Raw genomic sequence first — 12,454 nt, 5'->3', positions numbered from 1 at the left:
TTACGTAAACACGAGCAAGTAATTATGGTTTTGAGAGACGATCGAATATTCGCTTTACAATGGCTGACGACAAAGCGTTGCGCGGCTCGAGTGCTCGCAATCGTATCTCTAACTTTAACTATACAATGCTCAAGGCCATGCGCCACATTCAAATCGTTAGCGCACAAGTAGTACAGCCATCCATGGATAGGGCTGTCAACCTACAGATAATCAAGCTTAATAGCCAGTAGTTTAGCTGACGCCGGCGCTCACTGCATCATTTACTATATCATGACCAATTATACTAAACATAACACATAAATAATATTGACATTCCGAATTTAAAGACCACCTGGCATATATTTTTTTCTTTAGATCGAACAGCGATAGTTATCTGCTGGGGTATTATACTACTTATGTACGCCATGAAAAGAATGCCAGCATAGCCGAATTAGATATAAACTAGAATAAGATTATCTTCACTGCAAGGCATTCTTCAATTTAAAGCTGCGAGGGTTCCAAACGCGCCCTGGTCTAAGAAAGTTCTGAAGGTTTTGATGTGGAGACCACGGACCAGTAAGCGCTGCGTAAATCCGCCACCCACAAAGTGTACAGAGGATCTAGTTAAGATTGTTTAGGTCAAAAGACGCTGGACGAATGCCGCTTTCTACCAGTCCCATAGGAAATCTGTGGAGGAGGCTTGAGTCCATCTGTGGACATACGACGGCTAAAATGATGATGCGACTGTTACAAAAATATTATAACCAAACTCAAAATATAACATAAAATCAATGTCTATGAACACCATCATTGTTCGTGAATGCAGCTAAAGAACAATTTCGTCATAAATGATAATAAAAAATTTAATTCGGTAATAAAAAACATTGGTGAAAATAACAATTTCAAATCATCACACAAAATACAACTATAATAAGTAACACCTAAACAATGTCTGAAATTAAGAATTAGGAATTTAATTATGAATTAAATTCGTTGGCAAAAATGGCGTATGTCATGAAAATCCAAATATTTTACAATACACTGATGATTATTTAAAATTTAGATTATTTTTAAAAATGTACAAATTTTTATATTCGATAACCTTATGTGATATCACCAATAAATACTAAATTATTTGTCATCAAGAATTGATTATGAAACATGAAGAACCATAACGTTTTTGTAAAGACTTCGGTGTTTCTGGGCTAAGAATTGAGAAGTAGTATCAAAAATTTATGACTGCGATAACGTTTTTAACTTAAAAAATGACTAAAATAGTATTATCATAAGATAGGAAAATTGGTCCATAGAGTTCTTGGTAACAAGTTTTCGTTACTGTGTAACGAACCAAGGCTGCCCGGTGAACTCTCGACATCCGTCACCTAAACAGATGTTTAGGCTAAGCGCCCTCTACGCCCTGTCCCTCGAATTCACGGATTCTGCAAACGAAACTTGGACAGTAACGTATGCCAGGTCAACAATAAAACTTCTTTTTAACAAAAAACAGCAATAAAAAAAATAATAAAGCATTCATCAAATTTTATATAAATTTCCTTACATTGAGATTTAAATAATGTGTATGTTATGTTCAGTGCTTACGTAGGGCCTTATAAACCATGTCAACGTTTATTTCTACTGCGAAATTCGTACAAACATTACTAAGTACCGGTTAAAAATTTCCCATTCAATTGAATGAGTAGGATAATTAAACGTAGATATGTATGTTAATAACGTTATTCGTAATTTTGTTACGTAACATAATACGAATATCACATAGTAGTGTACATTAACAAGGATATATTGCTTACCACAACACGAAGGAAAATGAGTTGATATTTAATGGTATTCAATGCGTAATGCGCTCAAAATTATATAATGAAACTAACCGACGTTCTAAGTTATTTAAAAATTAGATTAATTATGTACACTTATAATAATTGAACGGAAAACCTAGGCTGTCCTAATTAATACTGTTTAAAAAAAACGAAAACAAAATAAACATTTCCCAGTTATTCTGAACGGTATATTATAAATGTGCATGAATATAATCCGCGTGCGCTTGTTTTCCATAGGCCCATTCTTTAGCAGATATAAGTATATGATTAAAATTATTAAGAAAGAGCAGTTTTAGACACAATTACTTAGGTGGTTAAAGAGTTCGTTTATACGTCGTCCATCAAGGTTTTCATTAGTGCCGCTAAACAATTAATGATTAATGACTAGTGAGATTACGGGGTTTAGAAAGTATCACTTCGTACCTCAACGTTACATTTGCAATAAGGAACATGCACTATAAAAGCTCATTCACGTTGCCCTTTTGCGAACGGGTCTTACCAATTGCCATTAATTGAAACGACTTGTTGGTCATATTAAAATATTTTTAGAAAGCATAATTTGTTATTCCGATCTAGCTTCAGCACGATGAACATGAAATAGTTTTCTCTTTACTGTCAACAGCTGTTCACTTCAACTGTTGACATAAAATGTCTTATTCATAGCGTATACATAGTAATAGTAGAGTTCTAAAATAATTAGGGAATCGTACCTATTATGCAATAAAATGTTAATTTTATACTAAAATTAGTTATGACATTAATTCATCATCATCGAGTTTTTATTTGCAAGCAGCGCACTGCTGAAAATAGGCTTCAAAATTACTTTACACTAGAATATCGATCGATAAGTTATAAAAGCGGAATTGTTGCCGTTGAATTTCTTACGTAATAACTGGGTTTATGCACCTCGCCGTCCACCAAGTACTCTACGCCTGAATTGGGTCTGTGTTGCAAAATAAGTAATACCACCTGTCGAGCTAGTGCATAGGTATTTCGATGTTAAGAAGAAATTCAACTACGCAGATAATCTATGTATATAATTGATTGCGACAGATCGTAACAACTGGGCGGTTTAATAACGTAAACACTATCAGTACGCTCCATTTTGCAGACAGTTTAATTTAAAGATAAATTTGCGTAACAGCGACTGCTTTAACCGTCGTTTTGACTGGACCGTATTCAGTACTCACTTCATAAAATATTTTCAACTAAACGAAAATTTAATTGGTTATTGCACCGATAAGTTACGATTCATTTGACAATAACATTGTTGACATTTTTTTATATGTAATAGTTAAACACACTCAAAACCCGTTTAACTGATGAGCAAATCAAAGATTCATAAAGATCGGTCCTTATAAACAAATGCTTAAAGACCAGCAAGTCTATTTATGTATTCAATATATATATCAGAGAGTAAGGTAAGATATTTGTCGCTTCATACATTTTAGATACACATTATGCATTTTACATACAACTTTGTTATGAATATTTTTCCAGGACTTTAAAGACATTAATGAATCCGCAACAAGAAAAACATAGCTTACTTTAAGCTTTTTTATAGTTGGCTGCAAATAAATTATCAAGGAAAATTTATCAAGATGGCTAACTACGGCCCAAAGAGTAAAATAAGTATCTTAACCCATTTAAAAACGCACATTCAAAAATTAATTGGTCAGTAAAAAAAATAAATGCACTAGTAACATCGCTCTCATCTCTCGTAATATTTATGTAAATGAAATCCAACATTCTCGTGTTAGTAAAACTTTTGTTTTTAGTTTAATTAAGACAACGTCAAAATTATGCATAATACGAACACACTATAACCTTCGAGGTAATCTGAATACGAATACTTTTCATATTGTCCCAATTACATTCAACTGCCTTCCTCGTGTGCATTTTATTACGTTAAAATCAAAATCACGCAATTACTTATACAATTTCAAGTGAATATGCAAATTACATAAATTTCACAACTGATATTTATAAGAAAGAGTCACATTTGTACAATACGGATTTCGTTCGGTTGGGCTAAGATATGTCTTGTGAAATAACAGACTGGTTCTCTCCATCACCGTACTGACTGTCATCGTCGTTTATAACTTTAAACATTCCTCAAATTATAAATCACTGTAAAGCTACACATTTGCACAAATTTTATACCAAAAATATAACAGTAGAATAGCTGCTTTGTTTTGAACTTAATCAAAGTATTTGCAAAGATAACCTATGAAAATATGTTAATAGTCAGCATTCAATACATTTGCAAGGACATTCCAATTGGTATGATTATGTGAAAAATTCGCAGTATTCCTACATATTTCTTTAAAGAAATTCTAATGACGTAGTTGTGTTAATGTATACAAGTCTGTATCACTAATGTTATAAAGCGCGCGTTTTAACATTTTCTTTTTTGTCTTGCGTAACTTACACCATATCAGTTTGAGGTCATTGAACTTTTATCAAAAATATAAAAACGCACACTCAGTGAAGTTTTGAAGAATGTAACATAATAAAACTCATCATCTTTTATAAGAAACCTCTGTTGTAAATTGTTTCATATTTTATTAACTTGGAGACATTTTAATAAAAACAATATTTATTTCTTGCGATGGCTTAGGTTTTCTAATAACGGTGACCTAATTCAAATTAAGCATCACAATATTTTACTCCTATTAGTAAATATTTCAAACAGGGTTTCTAACAATATATAGTTATTTAAGAAATATGTTTTCTATAGATTAATGATTGTTTCCGTTTTATTTGTTTCAGGGAACAATATATCTTTAACGTATTTGAAGTCATAGTTAGTACGTTGGAGACAAAACTACAAAGAATAGAAAATCTAGACAAAGCTGTCGAGCACTTAATGCGCAGAGTAGAAGCATTAGATTCTCGTGTTAACGATAACATACATAAAACAGATGCCATCATCTCTAAACTGGGTAACCTTGATTTAAAGCTATTTAGCCAGCCGCATAAAGATGACGATGAAGAGTATACTGAAAAAAGTGACAAGAAAAACGAAAAAATAATTAGCAACACGCAGATACTTGACAAAAAATTGGAATCTTTAGACCAAAAAGTGACAGATATTGACTCTAAATTGGTAGGGTTGAAGAATCAAATTGATAATAACTTTTTACCAGTCGATGACATCAATGCGGAAGCAAGTGAAAAAAAACCCGTTAACCTAAATGTAGTAGAAATAGCTAAAGGTCTTAATACAGAAGTTGTTAAAACAATTACTAAAGAAGTGGACCAGTTGAGGACCTCAATGTCTACAGTCGATCGGAAGCTGCAATTTCACATAAATCTTGTTTCTGAAAATTTAGGGAAAGTCCTTTATATGATGGCAGATGTTCACGCCGCTATAGTAGAACCCGATTCCGCTTCAATTAACGTTAACAACATTTTTAAAAATAAGACAACAACGAGTACACAATCCCCAATAACTAAAGGAAGCAAGATTGATACCCTAGTCAATAAAATTATTCCTATGATGAGCGTGTCAGAGAAAATGGATGAGGTGTGGGATGTAGTTGTTGGAACTAAAAGTTCCGTAGATGATTTGGTTCCAAAATCAGATGAACTCCTGACTCAGACGCAAAGACAAGAACGAGCAATAGGACAGATTCATAACGATTTAAGACTTAAAACTAATCTAATTATTGAAAATTTAGATATGGTGGAAAGACGGCTTAAGAAGCAAGAAGATGATGTTGCAACGTTAGCGCAACATCCTGTACCAGCAGAATTACTCCTGGATCCAACAATCGATAGACTTGTAGAGTATGCTCCAAATAGATATAGATACGAAGAACCCTCGACAGATCCTAATACTAGTACTGTTGCTGCTACTACTTTGCCGCCGGCTTTCTCCTCTACAATAATTAACAGGTGACATTCCTCTTTACATTTATTAAACAATAATGGCGAATTTTAAGCATTGAGCGATCTTTGTGTTTTGCGAGAATTATGGCGAACGATCATTATATTATTGCGTGGCGCTGTTTATTGTATTTTATAAATCATGTTTAATGGTTATGTCGCATACAGCGTGAACACCCCGAGCAGCCTGAGCAGCCCGTACAGCACCAGCAGCGCGAAGAACTCGATCGGCTCCAGTAGCTTGAACAACACCACCACTCCCTCTACAATAGCGACGAGTGCTATCAGCAATAATGGTAGCTCCACAAGTGGCGCCGCTGTTACTGGTTCACGCTCCGCCAGCCGAAAAGGTGGCATCATCTTTCCTAGTGTCAAAAACAAGCCCATCGTCGGCAATAACACTTTCGCCTCAGAGATCGTCGCCAACTATAAAGATGTGAAAGTGAGTTAATGTTATATAAAAAATACAGTTATCACTCTCTATGACAGCAATTGTTTTTTAACATTATAAATTAATGCCGTGGCGAATTTTAAGTCTATCCAATATATGAACAATTATTTTATATAAGTTAGCTCGTCTAATATTATTTTCTATATAATGTCACTCTGTTTTCGTATGCTTGATTTTTTGATAAATTATTTAATATTATACGTATATATATATATATATATATATATATATATATATATATATATATATATATATATATACATATATATATATGCATATATATACACATTTAATGTGCATTACGTATGTTTTACATATAACTTAACAATGGATACCAATGTAACTAAATTCTGTTTTCGGAATTTTAATCTACTTCATTGCTAGCCGGTCTCCGAGACTGCAAGCGAGATACCTAATCTATCAGCAAAGCACCATTTAAGTATCCTGGTTAGGCAATAAGGAACACAGATACGCAACACTGACTTTGCGTTTACCACTCACTTAACTCCATATTCCACAACCCGTAATATAAAGTTTTCACTGCTTCGTACATTATTTTATTTTTCTGAGTTGATTACAAATATTTTGGCATATATTTAACTTTTAGTAATAAGAGATACTTATTGTATAATTTGAAATCAATCATAAGTGATGACAATATAAACTTATGTAATACGTGTATTTACTTGAAATAAAACTCATTATTACACTCGGTTTACAATTTTACACCCGATTTAATTAAAATAATACGCTATGTCTAAAGTAAAATGGCGATTGTTTTTATTTTAAACCGATTGTTCACCTCCAGAGAAATTATACCAATGATTAGAGTGTCTATTATTTTACGGAGACCAAGTTACTTTGAACAACTTACTCGACCTTTAACTATAACTTCATCTTTTAATTCATTATCAGAATCATACATATTGTGATAATTTTCCAGGTTTTTTGGTTCACTTTAAATAGAACCTAACATGGAACTCATTTTATATCCCATCCATATTTGTTCATTTTTTCCTAACGGCATATCCTTTTATTTTACCTTTGCGATCTTCTACTAGTTGGCGCAGAACCTTCAGCTTAGAAAAGCTAAGGATCGTTACGCGTTTGTGAATAAAGATAAATTATTAGACAATGCGAATAGGTCGATGATTCTGCAGTTTGTTCGTACAGCAAATTATTCAAAAAACACTTTGACGACAGTAACTCAACAATTGATATTTTTTTGTTTTTATTTTCTATTAGCTAACAAATAGGCGACCTAATAAAAATAAAAAAACGGATTTTAGTTACATTTTTATATAACAAAATTAACGAAATCTGCGAAATTTGTCTATTTTTACTTTAAATTTTTTATATATTTTTTATTATTATTTTATTCTACTTAGGCTTTTACATATACATATATATACTCTATAACACATACTAAAGAGTTCCGGACGCTTGTGTGACTATGCGCTTAGTTTTTTTGAAATATTTATTTGTTACTTTATGGCTGAAAACAACTTTCCAAGCTATCCCTCCTAAAACCTTCTTTATTGTCTAGTCTGTATAATTACAATATGTGTTTCTTGTTTATATTAATATAATTTTACTATCATAAACAAATATCTAAGCGCACCGCGAACTTGTATAAATATTATCTTTTAAAATACATAAAGCTTTTGCATCCGGCCAGCATTGCGTAAAGAAATGTAGTAATTTATTTGGCGAACGGATTACCATCTTTAATTAAAAACGACTTCGAAAAGTAATAAAAACATTTTTCAGGGTTACTCGTGTGTCGATCTTCTAAACGCGGGCATGAGGGAATCAGGAGTTTACTATCTTCAAATTCGTGGCACTACCTATTGGTTCCTCAAAGTTTTCTGCGAGCAAAATGTTGCTGACGGAGGGTGGACGGTACTTAATAATCTTTAATTATATTATTATTCATTACTCCTTGACGTCATCCTGAACATCTACAGGAATATGCTGATATACTTTTAAGTTTATCTTTGCTAAAAATCTGACTTTATGCCACATTGTTTTCTAACAAAATGAAAATTATTCTGTTTGTTTGTTCTATTACATATTTTATTTAGCAATATTAGTTAAATGATCAAAAAGGTATATTTCTTGTGAAAGGTCATTCATCGACGTGACGATTATGGAATACCAGCAGAGAATTTTAACCGCGATTGGAGTGATTACAAAAATGGATTCGGAGACCCCAACAAAGAATTCTGGCTTGGCAATGAAAACATTTATATGCTGACTAATAATGATGACTATATGCTACGAGTTGAACTTGAAGACTTCGATGGCAAAAAAAGGTATCGGAACATATTTCAATTTAAAATATAAAAATATCAGGTCATTTACAGCAATTATTTTTTAACCTTGGTTGAAATTTTCTTACCTTTCGTATGTCCTATTCGTATTCTTATATTTCGTATATCGTTCCACTTCTATCGCCTTCTCTACAGAATCCTACATATACATTTCCTTTTATTTTTGCTTTTTACATTTTTTTGCCTAAGTTTTATATTATTTTGTTTGTTTATTATTTTTAGTCGACTTTTAAAAATGTCACACTTTATTATTAGCACTTTTTTGTAAAAATTCAATTACACCCTTATTAGATAGCCAATAAGGCTCTAATCGTAGGTCTTACGACCCTCCTTCAAAGCTCTAGGAAGGTCTGGCGACTTTCCTTATTGCTCATTAGTGAGGCGATGTTGCCCTCCTCGAACCTCTCTTAAAATCAAAATTCCTAAGCCACTCTCTCCGCGCCAAATACGGGACAATCGGAGATTAAGTACACCACGGTCTGGTCAACCCCTGGGTTACAAGTTCACGAGGGACTCTCCTTGAGTGTATACCTATGAAGATACTTGAAGAATCCCCCGTGCCCCTTGAATATCCAGACCAGGACCGTGTACAGTTCACCCTGACGAAGCACGCGGTAGGCCGAAACCGCCTTCAAGAAATTTACTTATTTTCCTGGTGTGAATATGTCAGAGCGCAAAAGCCGGTAAGCCATAACCTCTCATTTAGATACTTAGTTCCAGCGCTTCCTCAGGAACCGTTACATTAGATATTGCATCAGCCCTAAGGTTGATTAGGTAAATATGCCAGATCACTCCACGATACGGACGGTCCACCAATATTCTTGCTTTTACATTTCGGGAAAAGCCTGGAAAGGACCGATTCTCAACTCGGTCTTTAATCGGACTTTATAAAGCAACTAATATAAAATAAATATATACAGGTCAGTTATAAAGTTTTCGGAAAGAAATTTTTGTGTCCTGGTGATGTTAAGAGTTATGATTTAGCTTGAAAAATCGTTTCTCAATTTTAATTCTCCCCCCAAAAAAATTTTATCAGCGTTACAGAACTGTCATAGAAAAATTAAACTACGTCGAAAACATTTTTGTGCATCTCATAATCTTACGACTTTAAGTCCAATTCAAAACCTGGCGACTTTAATTAACGATGGATCACTTTAATCACATGGAGATTCAACATAACCCACAACAAAGGCACAACACAAGTCATCGCCGAAAGATGCGCTAACTGCGTTCGAGAAGACCGTTAACAAGTCCTGTAGTAGAACTCACCTTAGGAATTACATATATACAAAAAAATCTTACAACATCAACAGCCTTAAAGCATCTTAAAAAATCAAATGTCAGTCAATTCAAACTTTTTTTAAACTATTTTTGTTTTCACAGATATGCGCAGTATTCGCACTTCAAAATATATTCAGAAGCGGAATACTACAAATTAGAGATAGATGGATACGAAGGCAATGCTGGCGATTCACTGAACGACCCATGGTACGGGTCAAATAACAGTCCATTCTCTACGTATAATAGGTAAACCATTTAATGTTTATCACACTATCGCCGACTAAAGGATGACATTAGACATTTATAAAGGGATGAGAGTTATGATTTGGTTTAAAAAAACACAAGTGTATCAAGAAGAAATATATTAAAATTACCATTCATAGAGAATAAAGAAAAACGAGATATGCATATTCTTGTTTTATGAAGGATTATTACTGTATATTGTTTTTTTCTCACTCCTCTATCAGAGACAAGACAGAGGCTTTTGTTTTAATGATTTTTATTATGTTAACTTTTTTATACTCATCTATCATGCTTTTCAATTTCTGCCATTCCTTTCGTTCTTCCATCCCTCACATTTTCTCCCACTCTATGACTTTCTTTTGCATACTTTCCATGCATCGCCATACACCCTGCGCCACCTTTCACAGAACACCGCCTTTTATTTTAATATTTTGTCATATTTTTACATTTCTTTTATATTTCCATTATTATTTATACAGTTAAAACATTTTTTTTCTTGGTTAATTTTTAAAATCTTAAAATCTTTATCACAAGTTTTATAACTTTATTTGCTTTCTGTATTTTCTTAGCCGACCTTACAATTTTAGTTTTTGTTTGTCCTAATCACCTCCTTCATTACTTTGCCGCAAGATCTAGCAAGGTTCGGCGGCATCCTCGTCTCTCATTAGGTAGGCAATGCTATAGCTTTGCTTTTCCCATCTCCATCTCACAATCGGCTGTAAATCCTTCAAACACGGTACTGTAAGTGATCACGTGCACAAAGGGCTGGTCCACCGCTGGGTCACAAATGCACGAGCTTAAACCTATATAGGTACTGCGAGAATCTCTTGTGCCCTGTTGCGCCATTTGGACCAGTTCCACTTTGCGGAACACGAGCCCGAGTCCGGCTGACACGGTGCCCAAGAAGAACTTCCGCGTTGTCAATGCCGTAACGCCTTCCACATATCTCCTGTCCTCTATTCGACGAGGGACACCAACCTGAACTGTTACTTGATAAATAAAACGGGGCAACTCTCGTATTCAGGTCGCCTTTTATGCTTTAGGGCCACGTCTTTTGCCAACTGATCCCCCTCTGTCACCGCGTGCACTTTCATGCAATATAACCTTACATTCTTTCCACTTTCTCTCGCTTTCATGATGTTCTCTTTTACTCTTAACGCTAAGGGATAGAGGGGAGGGTGTCCGGTATTACGACTGTTTGGACTGACGAACCGCGAGTCTCAATATATAATGACTGCGCAGACCCGCCAACCGCGTTCCCTGTCGCTTCGCTAGTACCAGCAGCTCTGCCTGGTATACAGTGCAGAAGCTGTCCAAATTGAGCTTTTTACAGTACAACTGAGCGACGTCCCGCATAACGCAGAACGACGCACCCACTTTATCCTCTATGCGGCTTGCTGCCGTGGTGTAAATAACTAGATCGGCAGCCGCGGTGGCAAGTCGAGCAGCCTCCTCACCTTCTTCTGGGCAGGAGAATTCCACACCAAACTGCCCAGACGGGTGTGGCAGTTTGAGGTAGCTGACTGGTAACTCCAGTTGTTGTTTGGTCCTCTACCACCTGCCGAAAATAGCCACGCTTTATTTCAAAAAAATTGACCCGTAGGTCTAGAGGAAGCAGCCTGGCAACGATAAGGGTCGAGTGCAGGGACCCGGTCCTGTGGGTCCTCGCGAACTTCTGAGCGAAGCCACTCTGGACCGCGCCCAGGGGGGCTTCGCTCAGAAGAGCCCTACATACCGGCAGCTTCCTAGCCGCCGGCGTGCATGCACTCACTGCATTCAAAATTATCGGCTCGAGCACCGCCAGATACATCGCCTTAATCACCTCCGAGTTCAGACCCCAACACACCTTAGTGGTCTGGCACAGCTGACTACAGAGGCCTTCGGCCTTCCTGCTCACGTTCGTTACGTGACTGATGAATGTGAGCCTATCATCAACTATGAGATCTAGTTTTCGAATCTCCCTAGTCAGACCAAGCGGCTCATCTCCCAAACTCAGAAGTGGGTTGACGTACTTCAACTTATTAGTTAGCACCGTCATCTTTGTTTTGTGAGTGGCTAACCTAAGTTTGTTTTTGACTCCCAACCTATGTACATGGGCGAGAACTTCGTAGGACTTACTCGAGATTGTATATCCTGTTGTCGAAGAAAGCTCGTGCCCCATTAGTATAAACATTACCATACAAATGAGATTTAATCTTGTTCATTGTCTTGCTCCGGATTGACAAAAGCAACTATTATATTTAAAATATGTAAAGGTTTATTCACAAGAAAATTGCTTTACAGAGACAACGATAGATCATCACTGAACTGCGCATCGATGCTTAAGGGTGGTTGGTGGTGGAAGTCATGTGGCCGCGGTCTTAATGGTCTCTACTTACATGACCCACAAGATCTAACCGCACGACAAGGTAATTTCAGGGTTTTTTTTGTTACTTTAACCC

The 12,454-nt window shown here is 35.4% G+C and overlaps 1 protein-coding gene across 3 annotated transcripts in view; it reads left to right on the top strand.

The window, feature by feature from the left end:
- The window catches only part of LOC137919368 (angiopoietin-related protein 2), a 53,916-nt gene that overhangs the window by 39,736 nt on the left and 1,726 nt on the right, over positions 1-12,454 (top strand). The window contains exons 2-7 of one of the 3 annotated variants that reach the window (XM_068762433.1): positions 4,587-5,714; positions 5,901-6,147; positions 7,927-8,058; positions 8,284-8,471; positions 9,873-10,016; positions 12,297-12,421. In XM_068762433.1, coding sequence (XP_068618534.1) covers positions 4,684-5,714; positions 5,901-6,147; positions 7,927-8,058; positions 8,284-8,471; positions 9,873-10,016; positions 12,297-12,421 — 1,867 coding nt within the window. In that variant the 5' untranslated portion in view covers positions 4,587-4,683. Of the gene's footprint in view, positions 1-4,586; positions 5,715-5,873; positions 6,148-7,926; positions 8,059-8,283; positions 8,472-9,872; positions 10,017-12,296; positions 12,422-12,454 lie in introns of those variants that run through there. The other 2 variants (XM_068762424.1, XM_068762441.1) reach the window with 2 other exon arrangements.

This window comes from Battus philenor, unplaced genomic scaffold, assembly GCF_028537555.1.
Source record: "Battus philenor isolate CCGP_79_NKW_IND1 unplaced genomic scaffold, ilBatPhil1.0.hap1 SCAF_1, whole genome shotgun sequence".
In the NCBI taxonomy this organism is placed as follows: Eukaryota; Metazoa; Arthropoda; class Insecta; order Lepidoptera; family Papilionidae; genus Battus; species Battus philenor.
Note: the sequence above shows the minus strand (reverse complement) of the source record. Positions and strands in the feature narration are given on the sequence as shown.